Source organism: Magnolia sinica, chromosome 4 (assembly GCF_029962835.1).
Source record: "Magnolia sinica isolate HGM2019 chromosome 4, MsV1, whole genome shotgun sequence".
NCBI classification, from domain to species: Eukaryota; Viridiplantae; Streptophyta; class Magnoliopsida; order Magnoliales; family Magnoliaceae; genus Magnolia; species Magnolia sinica.
This window is the reverse complement of record NC_080576.1, coordinates 81100915-81119179: the sequence shown is the minus strand read 5'-3', so window position 1 is coordinate 81119179 and position 18265 is coordinate 81100915. Positions and strand designations below refer to the sequence as shown.

Here is an 18265-nt window from a genome sequence, read left to right as displayed (position 1 = left end):
AAAGGGTTTCCTTAAATTTATTGCCTTTCATCGAAGGTACATGGAATATGCATTTTTAATCCACCCATGTTAATGGTGTAATGGTTACTTGTAATAATCTCATGTAAATATATTGTTGTCTTTTGTTTGTTTCAAAAGGAATTTCTAATAGTGATGATAATGATGATGGTAGTGCTCGCGGCGGCTGTAGTGATGACAATGATATGCACATGGGTTCTCTTCCTTTCTCCTTCATGAAAGGGGCTTTTGAAGCCAGTTCACCCAATGTGGACCCCTGAATGGAGATTTCAACATAAACTAGGTACCAGATTTTTGGCAATTGAATAACGGTTCTGTTGAAAATTTTGTTGAGTAACAGCGAAGGATGATGTTTCCATTGATGGGTTATAGTCATGGCCGACAATGAAAAGAAATGAATTCGAGATTGAAGTCGATATGCTGACAGGTTAGAGCCATAATTGTGGTCAGTGTCTTGATTCATGATAACAAATATTAATTCTATTGACATATCGATACAATCAAGCGCCTAGCAATTCCAAAAACTATGGATGGTGAAGGTATTGGAAGAACAACATCACTAATTTGAGCAAGGTCGTGGATGTAGAACAACGAGTAAATTGCTTGGTTAGATGCTAACTAGATGAGGATTTACAATTTCTTCTTAATTCAGAACTTTCTAGGGGAAGACCCTTGTAGCCTTATTGCTTTTAGGACCCCAATCGATCCATCCAATGGAATCCATTGTAGGATATTCTCTAGATAAAAGTGGGAACATGGTTCTTATGGCGGGTTTAACCCAAAAAAAAAAACTATTCGTACGTAGTTGTTTCTCAATCTCTCTTCATTGAAGAAAGACATAATAGCTGTAACTATGAATCCTTTTTCCTTGAATTGGCTGACTAATCTTCTCCCCTTAGGGTATAAGTCCTACAGAATTATGACAGCTATGATTTGAAACTTCCTTGCTTTCTTGGATGATCTTTGGTTTATAGGAATCATGAAATGGGTTTACATCTCAACTATAGCTTTTTTATTTGCCATATTTCAAATACTATCAAATGCATAATATTCTTACAAAGAAATAAAGCACTAAGTTGCTAAATCAGAAACAGTTTAAGCCTCTCTTATGCTAAATTTATATATTGTTGCAATTATTAAAATTACAAGGAGAACTGATTGTCAAGGAAAACTTATTGATTGTAATCAACTTGTTCATTATAGACAACTATTACAAGGAAGAAATGATAGTAAAACTTGAACTTATATAACTGCATAAAGATAAACACTACCATGCTAACAAAATTGTAAGATAAAGTCAATAATAATATTACAATCCATGTTCGCAAGAACAAGGAAACTAAAGGAACGTAACTTCAGAGCTTGGAGGTTGCCAACTTAATAAGATCCTTCCTGACTATTTTGCCAGATGGATTCTTTGGGATGGAAGACACAAATGCAACCCGCCGGATTCTCTTGTATGGGGCTACCTATTGAATAATAAATCAATACCAATGAGCAATAGAATAAGACAAAACAAAGAGCAATGAGTAAAGATTTGTGTTATACATGTCATTAACACCATCATTTATGATTAAATGGCAATAATGTGGGCCCACATATCATACCTAACAAAAAGAAAGGGGTAGGATTATTAATTAAACTACACACATGTTCACTGAAGACTATAGTATGCCAGTTTTGGGGTATATGAGTCTTCAAAAACAAATGCTACCTATTTTGGATGTCATAAAAGAGGAATGAGATAGAACGGATTGCTTGAGCTATAGAAACCATAAGTAAAAGTCCTGCAAACTCGTATTGATTCGACGAGTTGCGTCAAAGACTACACCGAATCTTTACTGGAATTAATGTGGTATTTAATAATTAAATTAAAAACATTTAAAGTTATAAAAATAATTAAAATGGTTATCTTTAAATAAAATATGAAAGAACTATGATCAAACAAGAGCACAAATCATGGTACACAAGTTGTAGATATTTGCATCCTCCTGAGCAGAAGCAGTGAATTGACCGAGTGACTGAGTTTGAGTCACCATTAGTCCCACCTAACGAACAAAATGGATCTCACATCTGCCACATGATGATGCATGTGCAGCACACGTGGCACATATACAGTAATCAGAACCATTGTTCCATATACATGGCCATAGCCCAAAGATCAAAGCAATAGGATAATTGTATCCACTCAATCAGTGTACCGCCTTAGATTGATGGCTTCCACAAAGGTGTTAAAAAAAAACAAAATAAAAATAAAAATAAACCTAAGGGTCCAAATTCAATTCAATATTCTAAGCTAGTGTCAATAAAAAAGGGTCCAAATTCAATTCAATATTCTAAGCTAGTGTCAATAAAAAAGGGTCCAAATTCAATTCAATATTCTATCATAGTGTGAATAAAAAAAGGGTCCAAATTCAATTCAATATTCTATCCTAGTGTGAACAAAAAAGGGGTCCAAATTCAATTCAATATTCTATTCAAGTGTGAATAAAAAAGAGGTCCAAGGTCTAACTAATCTTGGACCAAAATTTATGATCCACCCAATAAATAACTTCCAACTCATCATCTCTATGCAACATTCAACGCTTCCTATAGGTTTGCCAACTCATCATCTCTATGCAACATTCAACCCTTCCAGTAGGTTTGCCGCACCATAAGGATCACATTATGCAAAATCAGCCCTATCCACTCATCAGGTCTCCAAAGTCATAGAAAATAATGTCTAGCCACTGCTAAATAAAAATATACAAAGGTGGTCCACTCGATGAGTGGATGGCTGATTTTTGCACAAGATGATCCTCATCAACTCAATGAGGAGATGTTGCACACGCATGAAAGGGTGAAGTTATATTCTTGGTGGATGGTAATTTATGGTCCTATTAGTTGGAATTGAGACTTTCTCAATAATTTTAACAAAAAAAAGGGGTCCAAATCTAATAGGTAGAACTAGAAACAACTAAATACGGTAATTCAATCCTCACGAATTTTGAGGTATGGTCCACGAAGTCAATAGTTTCAATTGTTATGAGCGTTACCCAACACATACGGTGGCACCTTCACTCATGGGAACTTCCTCAAGAGTAATGGCACTTTTCCTGGCAATTTATAGCCAAAGGGTCTTGAACAAGTGAAAGTTTAGTGCCATTTCAAAAAGGTGAATCATCCTACTCGTGAGTTGCACTCATGTATGGCCATCCAAACAATTCAAATTGAGGGGAAAGATGGAGCATATTAAACCACAATAATCATGAAATCCTAACCATCCAATTGATAATTACCGAATGGTTGAAAGTAAAAAAGTGTGGGGTCAAATTCAATGGAAAAATCAGACAGTTTACAATCATATTTTCAATGGATTATTGTCCATCCACAAACTTTGATAGTCTGGATCGCCGTGCAGCTATGCCGGATGTATGGCTGAGTCAATAGCGTTTTTAAGGTGTTTTTGAAAATACCCACAGTAGCAATAGTGTATTTCCAAATATCGACTTAAGAAATTTCACTTAGCAAATAATTACGTTATAAATGTGTTTATTGCAAATGCCCATTTTCCGTTAGCTTTTTTGCGAACAGCTGCTAAATTTTTGGGTTTTTTATTTATTTAAAATGATGAAAATGTCCTTATCCTAAAACGTACCTTCCTCACCCCTACACACCCTCCACACACGCCAAAAAAAAAAAAAAAAGACACCCTTGTAGAGATGACTACCCACTAATGAAGGCTCTCCCTCTCTCCAGATGGCTCATAAATCCATTGCAAACGTGTAAGGATCATGCCCAAAAACATTAGGCTGGACAGGAGGATCCTTGGCGAGAAGGCCTCATCATCTCTTATGATCATGGATGCATCATCACCGCATGTACTCATATGTATGGAAAGCTTATATTAGTTTCTTCTTCTTTTTTCATTTCTTACTAAGAAAGGAAAATGAAGATGTAAAGGAGGTTTTGTTATGGGTAAAACTGGATTGGCTAAAGAGAAGAGGTCAGCTCGGATATTTCTACGAGACACGAGGTCGGCCAGCGTTGATCATGACTAATGAGCTCCTCAATGGTCAAGTAAGAGAGGTCGGTCACCTACTACATATGAAGGCAGGTCAGCAGATCAGCAGATCAGCAGGTCAACCATCTACCCAATGAGAAGGGGAGGCTCAAAGCTCATCCGAGTATCCAGGTCAGCCAAGACCATCTCGGACTCTTGAGGCAGGTCGGCAGGTCGGCCATCTACCTGGCGATAAGGGGATGCTCGAAGCTCATTCGAGTATCCAGGTTGGCCAAGACCACCTCGGACTCTTGAGGCAGGTCAGTCATCTACCCAACGATAAGGGGAGGCTCGAAGCTCATCCGAGTATCCAAGTCGGCCAAGACTACCTCGAACTCTTAAGTTCGACCCCCCCACAACACATGTCATCTGAATTCTACTAAGGAAATGAGCTTGGCCTCACTGTCCTAAACACGAAGTATAAGAGCAGGTCGGTAGGTCGTCAGGTCAACAATCTACACGGCACTGAGAGAAGGATCAGGGCTCGCCAGAGAATCCAGGTTGGAAAATTACCCTTAGGTCAAGTCGACATACTAACCCCAAGTAAGGTCGGCGAAGACCACCTCGGCCTCCTACTGCACATTTCTACTGATTCCGAGTAATCAGATCTTATCTAAGAGAGATCCGCCCGAGATATTCTCCAAAGATCTCGGAGGATATGAGGATATCCGTTACACGCTCGGGATCCCGAGATCTTCGCCACAAGGATCTCGGGAGATTCCCCCATGCGTTTGGGATCTGAATCCCTCTACAGTGCATCCCTACTAAATAGGGAGGTGTCCTCTACGTCATCGTCTCTCCTCAACTATAAGTACGAGCATCTCTAACGATGAAAGGAATGCAGAATCTCTCACCCAAAACCCCTCGATACTACCAGTCCCAGATTCCTAGCTGACTTTGACAACAAAGGATCCCCTGCTCTAGCTAGGTCTCCTTCGTCTTCTTCATGTGCAGGTACTCAAAGGTCTAAAAAGGGTGGACCAGATTTTTGCATCAACAAGTTTTAACAGGTAAATTTTTCTGTCCATCAAGATTTGGGGAAAATATTTGTGGGCCCATCCATGTGATCCACACCATCCATCTTTTGCGCCCTAGAGGAACGGTGAATGTAAAAAATCCAAATAACTCTTTTGGTGAAGTTTGATATTATTTTCAATTGCTCATACTGAGTGGGCATTTTCACCATTTTATAGACATTAGGTATTTTTTGCATTATCTAATTGGTGTTTATGAAAATTAAGAAAAACTAAAAGAATATGGGTAGCTATAGATGTGGATTGCCTGTGACCCCAACTGTAGGAAGCTCCTGTAGTTGGAAGTTAAGTAGGCCTGCCCTGATGTCTTGAAAAAACTACCCTGTCCGTCTGTTTTGCCAGCTCATGGTAGGACATGAGTCCAAAATTGAGGCATATCCAAAACTCAAGTGGGCCACATGATAGGAAAGGTGGTGAGAGAAAAACTTACTATTGAAAGCTACCTAAGATTCACCATGATGCGTATATCCCATCCAAACCGTTCATAAAGTCATTCCCACTAGGATGAACTAAAAGCACAAAAATACATCTGCAGGTACGTGGCATGCACGTTTAGGTCAGATGAGCGAGCATGGCATGAATATATTTTATGATCGTTGTTTAATTCCAAGTTTTAAAAGTTTTGATTTAAATATATGCAAGCATTGTATATATGGCAAATAATCTAAGTTATCTTTTAAATCTAGAAAACATGCATATAATAAGGGTGCGTTTGACTATGTGCATTCTGATGTATGGGGGTCATCACCCTATTCTGGTCTTATATTAGTTTCCATATCTTGGAATACAAAAAAAGAAGAGAGGGTAGGCTCATCACATTAAAAGATATGGGAATGCTCATAACATGAGTAACTAAGCGTGAGAGCCAAATGAATCGAAAGATTCATGTTTGGTTCGGGAAGAGATCATGGAAGTGAAGTTGTGAAATAAAGGGTCATCATGATTTGTCACATTCATTGACGATTATTTCCAGAAAGTTTGAATTTATTTTATAAAACATAAATTTGATGTTTTCACCAATTTCAAACAATGGAAGACCATAGTAGAAAAGCAATCAGGGCGGGAGTTAAAGATATTAAAGATAGATAATAGCGGTGAGTTTACTTCAGGTGAATTTAATTAATTTGGTAAGGACGAATGGATCATTAGACACAACACAGTATGCTACACACCCGAGCAAAACGGTCTGGTTGAGTGGATGAATCAGACTCTCTTGGAGAGAGCTCGATGCATGATTAGTAATGTTAGGTTGGGCAAGGACCTATGGACTAAGGCCATTAACACAGCCTGCTATTTAGTGAACCGGTCTCTTTCTACGGCTATTGAATGAAAATTCCAGATTAAGTATAGAATGGTCATAAAGTGGACTACTTAAATTTGCGTATATTTGGTTGTGAGGCTTACTCTCATATACCATCAGTTGAGAGAGATAAGATACACCAAAGAGCCAAAAAATACATCTTTAGTAGCTATGATGTTGGTGTGAAAGGTTACAGATTATATAACAAGGTCACATGTAAAATCATCACCAGCCGTGACATAAAATTCGACGAAGGATCCCTATTCCGCAAGAATTATCAAAAGGAGCAACACGAATTAGAAAGGTTAGTCGTGGACGTTAAGATTAACACAGGTGATACTCGGGTTAAGACAGATGTGCAAACAAAGGTATTAGAAAAGGTAGAGCAGCCACCTAGAAGAAATTCACCGCGAGATCGAAAGTTACCGGCAAGATACTGGGACGACTGTAATATCGCATATGCCCTCATTACAAATGAGGGGGACCCATCTACTATTCAGAAGGCTCCTAATGAGCCTGATGTAGAAAAGAGAAAGGCGACAATAGACGATGGGATGTGGTCTTTATACAAGAACAACACATGAGAGCTGGTGGAGCTTCCAGTGGGCCAAAAAGTGATCAGATGTAAGTGGATCTTCAAGAAGAAACAAGATAGATATAAAGTAAGGTTAGTAGCGAAGGGTTACGCTCAGAGAGAAGGCATCGACTTCACAGATATCTTCGCGGCAATTATAAAGTAAGTATTTGTCATATTCATATTAGCGTTGGTTGCCCAATACAATCTCGAGCTGGAATAGATGGACGTGAATACTGCATTCCTACACGGGGAATTGGAAGAACAGATCTTCATGAAGTAACCAGAGAGCTACGAAATACAAGGAGCAGAGAACAAGGTTTGCATGTTAATGAGGTGGTTGTACAACCTGAAATAGTCGCCTAGGCAGTGGTATAAAAAGTTTCATTTTTTCATGTTGAGTCGAAAATTTACTAGGAGTGAATACGATCACCGTGTCTATTACAAGACACTGAGTGATGACAAATTCATCATCCTAGTATTATATATTGATAACATGTTGATAGTCAGTCGTAACATGTCTGAATTGATGTACTGAAGACTCAGTTATCAGAGACATTCGAGATGAAAGATTCGGGGGCTGCAAAGAGGGTTCTAGGCATAGATATTCATCGATATAGAAAAAAGAGCATGCTTTGGTTATCTCAGGCAGAATACCTTGAGAAGGTGTTGATCAAGTATGAGATGGACAAGGCAAAGTTGGTCAGCGTTCTTCACACAACTCACTTTAAGTTTTCCTCAGAACAATGTCATAAATTAAATGAGAAAAAGTAGGTTATGTCTCATGTGCCTTATTCAAATACAGTGGGCAGTTTAATGTATGTCATAATTTGTACGAGACCGGATATTTCACAAGCAGTAGATGCTGTGAGCAGATATATGTCAAACCCCAACAAGCAACGTTGAGAAGCGGTGAAATAGCCACTTCGATACATTCGAGGTACAAAATATTACACCTTAACTTTTGAGAAGTCAGGGGTAAAGTTGGTAGGGCATGTGGATTCAAACTACGTAGGTGGTGTGGATTCTAGAAAGTCGATTTCAGGTTACTCGTTTATACTAGCGGGCAAAGCAATCAGTTGGATGTCGAAGCTTCAGTCCGTGGTTGCTCTTTCCACGACCAAAGCGGAGTATATGGCAGTGATGGGGGCATTTAAGGAAGGTGTTTGGTTGAGAGGCATGATCAATCAGTCGGGGCTTTAGTGGGACGCCGTGTCGGTTAATTGTGACAGCGAGGGCGTTATTAATTTAGCTAAAAACTTTATTTCTCACTCACGTACTAAACACATTGATGTTCATCACCATTTTATCCGAAAGGTCCTTGAGGAAGGAGACGTAACTCTGGAGAAGATTCATACCAGCGGGAATCCGACAGACATGCTCACCAAAGTGGTTCCTTCAAAGAAATTCAAATTCTATGCGACTTCTCTGAGCTCGGCGATGATATAAAAGCAACATGGAGTGAGCATGAGAAGCATTATTGGAACTATGATATAAGACAGAGATAAGAGAAGATGACAAGAAGCTACACATTTGAAGATTGAAGGCACGGTGGAGATTGTTATTTTGGATGTATTAAATTTATCTAAAAATTGGGTCTGTCGATGTCATCGGCAGACCATTTGATGCCATAAGGGTTGTTCAATGTCATCGAACAATCGCTCGAAGCCATCGAAAATTTCCAGATTTTCTCTGTTGGTTGCTGGACATATTGGTGTCATTTCCGATGACATTGAGGAGTGTTCGATAAAATCGAACTATAAATTCGATGATATCGAAGTATAAGCTTGATGCCATCTAGGTTGATGCAATCGAAGGAATCCGAAATTCCATGTGTTGTCTCTAGACTATTCTGGCATTATCGAAGGTTAAGTGTCGATGACATCGAAGGATGTTCGATGACATCGAACAGTTTCGCGCAAAATTACGTAGATCCGCCAGATTTGTGGAATTTGTTTTCGATTTCGTTTTGGATTCTTCCCAGGGTTAGGGAGAGATATACTAGGGTTTTTAATTCGTCCAAAGGGTTTTAAGGGTATAAGGGTTTGATTTGATGTTGTTTGAATCGGATAAGCTCTCGTCTCTTATAATTTCTATTTTCATAGTCATCATCTGTCACTTTGTGTTGTGATTTTTTTTCCCAAAGGTTTTTCCACGTTAAATCGCTATGTTATTTTCGTACTTGATTTGTGTGATTGCTCTACATCACTTGATTCACTTCTGTGTGCTTCCGCGTTCCCCAACACCCACATGTCAAATACATACGTACGAAGGAACTTGTCTGTGGCAGTGTTTTAAATATTGATGATATCAAACGATATATCCCACGATATATCTTATATCCCACCTATGCGATACAAAATGCACAAGTAGTGTGATATATTCCAATCTAGCGAGCATTTTCAATTTTCAATCATTTTTTTGTAAATCATATTAAATCAGTGTCAAACTGTTATAAATCCATGATTTTTTAAATATATATTTTGTATGAAAAATCATATATTCGGAGCTTTGATTTCGAGATTTGGAGGATATAGGCCAAATTGCAGAAAACTGGAAAAAAAATTCTCAATTTCTCAAAAATCAATTGCAATCTTTGTGTCCAAACATAAATTCAAACACGTATATAACATAATCCAGTGATTCTTCATTTTTGAATGTATTGCTTGTGTTTGCACACATTTTCTTACATTTATAAATTAAATGAATATAATTTGAATATACTTGCATCAATTTAGTTAGACAATGAATAGATTATGACTTCATATAATAATTAAAAAAAACCTATTGTGTGCACTTATTTTTTAAATATTTTGATTTGTGTTAATGCTTTTTTTAACAATTACTAAAGTTTCATTCAAAATTTTGACAAATTTTCCAATATTTCCAACAACATTGGTACATTACACAGTACAAATGATATATCCCTTGCAATAACCGATGCATATCTGTATGCCGAGAATGGAATATGTAGAATACTGGTGTTTGGCACACAAACAAACAGGGAAAGTTTTTTTTTTGGACGAGTTGTATGATACTCAGGCTGCGTATGATGTTGGATTTGCACGTACACCCGGATCCATAGCTCAACTGGTAGATTGAGTGGATATACCTCATTTCAACACCTAAATTGAGTGGATATACCTCGTTTCAACACCTAAGGTCTTGGTATCGATTCCTAGTGGGGGTGGCTAACAGTGCAGTGTGTACTAACAAAAAAAAAAAAAAAAAACTCAAATAAAATCTATTAAATTGTGCAACCGTCTGTTAACAATCCAAAATACCAAGATAATATGGGCTGAACAATCCTGGCCTCTGATTGTGGACACTTGTTCGTGGAAATACGATCATTGGATCTTTTCATTTTTAATCGTCCAACAAATGTCCACCAATCAGATAGTGACACAACTAAATAAGCTTTTAAAGTTACGATCCATCCACATTTCATATTATAACTCGGATAGTTTAGTTTTCTTGTTTATATGCCATTGTGTGCAATTTTTAAATAATTTCAAAGTGCCCAACGTATCATCCATAGCACTGCCAGAGTATCAAACTTTTTCCTCGTTTTGGACCTGAAAATTAACGGGAGCTAATTGGGACACGAGGCATCACCTGTTTTGCAATGTGTTCCATCACGGTGCTTTCGGACAAATTGCTCCCTGCTTTCCTAACCACATATGCCATTGGATATTGCCCAACCTCCTTGTCCGGATACCTGCATCCAAAATACTTCCACATTTAAATAATAAACCATCACTCGTGTGAATTGTAATACGTGTCTATTAGTGGTGGTGGGACGGGAATCGCATGCACATTTTAGATTCCGGTGCTACCAACATTTCCAATCGCATTGTGCCCATGATTCAGTAATCCAAACCGTTGTTCTGATGTGGGTCGATGGATAATGCCCAAAAATCTCTTAGATCTGAAGATCCTAGGCAGCCGATCTTGAATTTTGTTCGCACGCTAGAAATTGAACGATTGTGATGATTTTTTGGTCATGGTCCATTAGACCGGTTTGGATCATTAACCACAAGTATGCAAGCTGGCCCATTCCATTCGTCCAATGTTTCCTGGGGGGGTAGGTCATGCCCTAAAAAATCCCTCCCAAGAAGATCATAACCATCTAACTGATGGTCGGCAAAATGGACGGTTGATTAAAAGAAAGATGTCTACCGCATTGGATCCGATATTTTTGGATGGTCACATTTTTCTGGCCACAACGTGATCAATGAAAAGCATGCGTAGGATGTTTGTCCTCTACGAAACAGAGAAAGACTCACGGTATGACAGCAGCGTCAGCGATCTCCTGATGAGAAAGGAGCAAAGCCTCCAGTTCCGCCGGGGCAACCTATCAAAAAAAAAGCAATTAATCTACACCGTCCGAATTATCAAGAGTGGGTCCCACTTTTTATGGGTCATAGCCCTGAAAGATTTATTAGAAAATCCTAGTCTCTTATTGATGGCCATTTGTTTACACCGTTGAATATTAATCCACCAATGGGCCAATTAGGATCAACGGTCAAGCTTGATCTTTTGGGTTCCCTGAAATGATCACGTAAAACTTGGTACTTTGATTTTGGCTTCAAATATGACGTTTTTGTAATTTTTATGAGGAGGTGTCACTAATGGATATCATCTGAGTAGTGTAAAATATGGTCAGCATAATAAAGATAGTCTGGGCTGAAATTCAGAATGGTCCATTCATCAGGTGATCATCACAGTACGGGCTACCATTTCCACGGTTCAGATGTTCCACTGAAGAGGCACATTGTCTAAAAATAAAAACTTAGCTTGTAGAACACAGCATTGCGAACATTCTCATAAAGTAGCGAACTAGCAGACTATTAAATATTGAATTATTGATACTCTCCTTATAAACGAAATGGTGGTGGGAAAAACTGGAGAGGGTGGAGCCATCTATCCACAGAAAACATGGCAAGGTGATGCATCAATCAGGACCATCCATCTAATAGATCCCATTATAGATGGCCTACTTTTCACATCTTTCAGATTTTGGGCAATCCTAGCCATCATTTTCTTCTCCAACTACATAATTATCGTAAACCAACTTTATTTTCATGCGGACAACTAGTACCATCCAATTCACATGCATTTTTAACCATTTTTCATCCCTGGGAGGGGAAACCAGATGGATGTTCTAGATTAATGGATCACCATCCCACGTCTATAGCAGAGAAGGATGGCTCTAAAATATCAATCCTATTCTCACCTGGAACGAACCAGTAATGAGTACCATAATTCTTCTATTAAAAAAATTGGAGAAGGGAACCTACCTGATATCCTTTGTATTTGATGAGCTCTTTCAACCTGTCAACAACGAAGATATATCCATCTTCATCTATGTAGCAAAGATCCCCTGTTCTCAGCCATCCCTTGGAATCTAGAGTCGATGTAGTTGCTTCTGGGTTGCTAAAATATCCTGTAAATATCCAACCACACCAAACAATCACATATTTAGTTAATAGAGAGCTAAAGGACCCATATGGACATACTCCTCCAAGGGGGGTTTTCGCCCCTACTTTTAGGTCGACTGATAAAAATAAATCAGGTTTTTTATTACATGTTTTACTGGTTGCGAACTAGAATTTGGCTCAAAAGGCCATTTAGGCATAAAATGCCCTAATGCTGCGTCTATGATTGGACTCATTATCTGAAAACATATCCCACCCTTGTTAGGAAGATTGAAGCCCAAGTCCAGCCAATTAATTAGCATGCCTAAATATCAGGTCCAACCTGACCATTGGACCACAAAACCTAATAAGAAATTTAAAAATCATGATATATACGCAAATTATTCATAAAACGTTATTATCGTGATAATAACATCAATACTTTCACTTTCACCACTGTTTTGAATCTATTGTGATTTAATCGTGAAATTATTCCGATTTTGACATTCCTAAAAATTATTCAAGAGTTAAGGTAACTAATTGAGGTTCAAGTCTAGCCAGTCAGACTACAAGTTACATTCCACCCAACAGATAATTTCCAACCAATCATGTGCACCGGACATCAAAGCAATCCAATGGGCTAGCCCCATAATGAGGACCACCTTGTTAAAAAATCTATTATAAGGACTATTTCCGCTCATTGATTGGACCGTGCTTGTATTTTGTTATTTATGAATGGTTGCATCTTGTTTTAATGCTGTAGTTCACTTGATAAGTAGATAGAGATGATCCTCATGGTAGGGCCAACCAGTTGGAAGGGTTGGATCTCACATGCACTTAACAGGTTGGAAGGTATCTGTTAGGTGGACTGTATGTCATGGTTCAACCAGTTGGACTTGAGACTTTCTCTAATTTATTTATATTTAAATACATAAAAAAATAAAATTAAAAAGTTTATTAGCTTATCATAAATTATTTTAAATATTTAATTTCAATGAAATCTTCCTATATGTCCTGAAAGAAATGAAAATAAAAAATAAAAAAATTTGCCAATCTCCTGAGAAATTCCCATACAGAGAATGAGGTTGTCAGAATGCTACGGAAGAAATTAAGCTAGCTGATAGGCAACTATAAGGGATGCCCGATTGCTGGGTGACCCTGCCAGTCACCTACCTCGGTGGTGGCAGGACTTTGTGGGGCCTACTGTGATGTATACGGTTTATCCAGGTTGAGGTTGTTTATCCATTTTGCCAGATCATTTTAGGCCATTAGCCCTAAATTAACGCATAAATAAAGCTCAGGTTGACTACACGTGAAATATGAGAACAATGACATTCGTTGTTTAAATCTTTGTAAAGCCCACGTTGATGTTTGTATGTCATCTAATCTTTTCATAAGGTCACACATACATGCACGAAGGAAAAACAAAAATATAAACTTGATCCAAAATTTCCATGGCACTTACTAAGTTTTCAATGATAGGTTCTCAATCCCCACTGTGTCCTTTGGTATGGTCCATTTGTGTTTTAAATATGATTAAATTTTCTTAAGGCCTACCATGATGTTTATTTTCAATCGTACTCATAAGATCAGGTGGCCCTTAATAGGGAAAACACAAATACAAGGTTGATGCTACGTGGGCTCAGCATGATGTATGTATTTTATCCATGCATCATTTTAGGGCTTGATCCCAAAATCAGGCTGATCTAAATCTCAATTGGATCACATCAATGAAAAACGGTATGATTGAATCTACACCATTAAAAACCGGCTGTGGCTGCGTGTAATGTTTATTTGAAATCCATCTCGTTGAATGAAAAAAAAAAAACATATCATCTTGATCCAAAACTTTTGTATCCCTCAACAAGTTTTTAACAGTGGGCATTAAATACTGTGATGTAGTTCACTTTGAGATTTGGATCTACCTCAATATTCATAAAATAAATTAGTCTGGAAAAATGGGTGGATGGCGTGGACAGGACACACATCATGTTATGGCCCGTAGAGCACTGTGGGCAGCCACCTCGCTATCAGTAGGCAGAATCCGCGTCCACTGACATCAGCTCGAAATCGGATTGCAAACTGAGTACTCAGTACGCTGTTGGGCCCACTGTGAATCGTGCCTGTTTGGCCAGTGGTATTAAGTGGTATTAAGTTGTATTAAATGGAGATTGCATTGCTAATCCCACTTCGAAATTGAAAATGGCATGTTTGGAAGGAGTGTGAGATGGGATTAAAATTAACTTTATAGGCTTTGAAAAATGAGCCTTGTGTTGGAAACTGTGAGATGAGATTACAAATCCCATGGATGATGAATTTTTCCTTTATCCAAGTTCAATCTAAGTGTAATTTGAAAGTAAATCCCGGGATTTACTTTTTAATGCATGTGTTCCAAACATGGTATTAAAAAACATGGGAGACACCCAATCCAGAGACAATACCTTACACATGCATTTATCATTACTTTTACAATTCCATCCACCTTAATCCCGCCTAATGTAGTTGGCCTAATGGGCCCTAAATGTACGTGGTTTATCCACACTGTCCATCTGTTTTTCCAGCTCATTTTAAGCAGTTGAGCTCAAAATTGAAGTATATCCAAACCTCGAATGGACCCGCAAAAAACAGTGACACACCGATCCAAACATTCCTAGGGCCACGGTAATGTTTATTTGTCATCCAACCTGTTCATGAGGTCATAGACATAGATGGATGACGGGAAAACGCTGCTTGATCCAAAACCTTTGGGGCACCGTTAAGATTTGAATGGTATGTGTTCAATTCAGTCTCCTGCAGTGTGCTCCATTGAACTTTGGATATGCTTTGATTTGTGTATTGGATAACCCACTACACAATCCCATTTCGAATTCATCCATCGAAAGTGGGGCCCAACAAATCAATGACCCAGATAAGTGATCTAGAGGCCGCCCTAGTCGTATTTGCTCCCCAAAAACGGAAACGGATTGGCTACTCCCCCTGACACCAGCTCCGTGGCTGGTGGTCGATGCTCTGTAGGCCCCACCATGATGTATGTGTTCCATCCATTCCGTTCATCCATTTTTACAGATCATTTTATTGCTTCGTCCCAAAAAAGAGAGGGATATAAATCTCAGGTGGACCACACCACATGAAAACAATAGTGATTGGATATCAACCGTTAAATTCCTCCTAAGGTCCACTATACTTTTATTTGACATCCAATCTGTTGATTAGGTCATACAGGCCCAGATGAAGAGAAAAAACAAATATCGGCTTGATCCAAAACTTTTATGGCCCCAAAATGTTTTTAATGGTCAACCTCATTCAACACTGTTTCCTGTAATGTGTTCCACTTGAGATTTGGATATACCTCATTTTTTGACTCATACTGTAAAATGATCTGTAAAAACAGATGGATGGCATGGATGAAACACATACATCATGGTGGAGCCCACATAGCACCGACCACCAGCCATTGGCTGGTGTCAGGGGGAGTAGCCAATCCGTTTCCCCCAAAAACGTTCTATAGCACAAACTCAGGTGACGTGGCAGAATTCCAAAGCAAAACTTGAAAGCGGGTAATCCCATTTTGACTTTGCCTCGGGATTCTAAACCACGTCCGTGATCCGTGATGTTATCCTTTTTGCATTACCTTTCATGACGGTGGGCCCTCGCAGCCAAAGCTCGCCCGTCTGATTCACCCCTAACGCCTCGCCGCTCTCCGGATCCACGATCTTCGCCTCCATGTTCGGTGATAGCAACCCCGCCGTACCGTACCTCTTGCTCTCGTCCACCGAATCCGTCGACGCCCCGATCCCCGTCGTCTCTGTCAGTCCGTACCCCTGAAGAATCGCCACCGTCGGATACTTGGCCAGGAACCCATCCGTCACCTCCTTACTCAAGGGAGCCCCACCCGACACCACTGTCTTCAACGATCCTAGATCGTACCTGGCTCGTATCGCGTCGGCGTGGTTCGTCAGCACCACCAGTATCGGCGGCACGAGCGGCAGATACGTCACGTGATACCTATCGATCGCCGAAAGCATGTGATCCATCTCGAATCTCGAGAGCACCACGACTGTCGATCCGGTCGCCAGCAGCCCCGTCGCTAACATAACCAGGCCGTACACGTGGAACATAGGGACGGTACAGATGAACGTCTGCTCGCCTTCTTCCAACTGCAACCTCTCGATAAACGTCTGCACTGTTCCGATTAGGTTGCGATGGGATAACTCGACGCCCTTGCTCATGCCGGTCGTGCCGGACGAGTAGAGCAGAGTCGCCGTGTCATCTTGCCTGACTCGGTCCCTGTCTCGGCCCTGACTCGGCTCCTTCCGCATCATGTCCTCTATGGAAGAGATGACTCTAGCTTTCACACTCGAGTTGCCATCATTTCCTCGCTTGCTGTTTTCTTCCAGAAGCACGACTGGGAGGCCCGAGTCGTCGAGTTTCGAGACGAACGACGGAGTCGTGAAGGCGAGGATCGGTTTGGAATCGGCGATCTGCTTGCCGATTTCTTGCGGCGTGTTGAGGGGATTGGTGGCGGTGATGATGGCGCCGAGCGACATGACGGAGAGGCAGACGATGGGGAAATAGATGGAGTTGGGAGAGAGGAGAAGGATGACGTCGCCCTTGCGGATCCCGAGATCGGAGAGGCATGTCGCCACGGAATCGACTGCACGCCAGAGGTCGGGGAATGTGACGTGGCGGCCTGTGGAGGCATCGATGAAGGCGATCTTGCTAGACTGGGGCCGGGAGGATATGAAGGTGGTGATATCAAGGAATTCGTTAGGCGGGAGGGATAGTGGCTTGCGCTTGCTGTAGAATGTGGAGCTGGACTTGCAGAAGCCGCTTCTGGGGTCGATGGAGGTGCTATCGTGCGCCATGGGTGGATAGGTAGTAGACGCTACGCTCTCGGTGCTGAACTAGCACCAGCAGTATGGTCTTTACAAAGGAAACTGATGTTAAGAAAATTACGAAAACGTCCTCGGATTTTTGTGAAGTTGAGAGAACAGCCCGCACTGTTGCTCGAAAACCTTGCTCGAATTGGGCTAAACTAGACTCGACTCGAACTCGACTCGAAAACTCGGACTCGACTCGACTCGAGCTTGACTTTCTGCTCATACTTGGCTCGTACTCGGATGAGTAGAGCACGAGCATGGCATCCATACTCAATGCCCGAACAGGATCCGAGTACGAGTAGGACTCGGGCGTTAAGAGCCGAGCACGAGCTGGGCAATACTTGGCTCGGCTCGGCTCAACTCGTGTACACTCTCTATATGGCTGGCATGATGTATGTATTTTATCCATGCATCATTTTAGGGCTTGATCTCAAAAATGAGGCGGATCCAAATCTCAATTGGATCACATCACGGAAAACGTAATGATTGAATGTACACCATTAAAAACCTCATGGGGCTGGGTGATTGAATGTACACCATTAAAAACCTCATGGGGCTCCCTGTAATGTTCATTTGAAATCCAACTCCATTTTTTAAAAAAACAAAAACAAAAAAATAAAAAAATGCATTACATAATTGCAAAACTTGTGGCCCTCAGTAAGTTTTTAATGGTGCAAGTTCAATCTAAGTGTAATTTGAAAGTAAATCCCGGGATTTACTTTTTAATGCATGTGTTCCAAACATGGTATTAAAAAACATGGGAGACACCCAATCCAGAGACAATACCTTACACATGCATTTATCATTACTTTTACAATTCCATCCACCTTAATCCCGCCTAATGTAGTTGGCCTAATGGGCCCTAAATGTACGTGGTTTATCCACACTGTCCATCTGTTTTTCCAGCTCATTTTAAGCAGTTGAGCTCAAAATTGAAGTATATCCAAACCTCGAATGGACCCGCAAAAAACAGTGACACACCGATCCAAACATTCCTAGG

At 40.1% G+C, this 18265-nt stretch overlaps 1 protein-coding gene across 1 annotated transcript; it reads right to left on the bottom strand.

Moving 5' to 3' along the window:
• Positions 1-1176: 1176 nt before the first annotated feature.
• On the bottom strand, positions 1177-17290 carry LOC131243279 (probable CoA ligase CCL5). Its single transcript, XM_058242506.1, has 5 exons — positions 16017-17290; positions 12269-12414; positions 11255-11322; positions 10584-10686; positions 1177-1487 (listed from the first exon to the last, which is right to left on the bottom strand). Exons 1-5 carry the CDS (start codon positions 17248-17250, stop codon positions 1374-1376), a joined length of 1665 nt encoding a protein of 554 aa, XP_058098489.1. The 5' UTR covers positions 17251-17290; the 3' UTR covers positions 1177-1373.
• Positions 17291-18265: the final 975 nt, after the last annotated feature.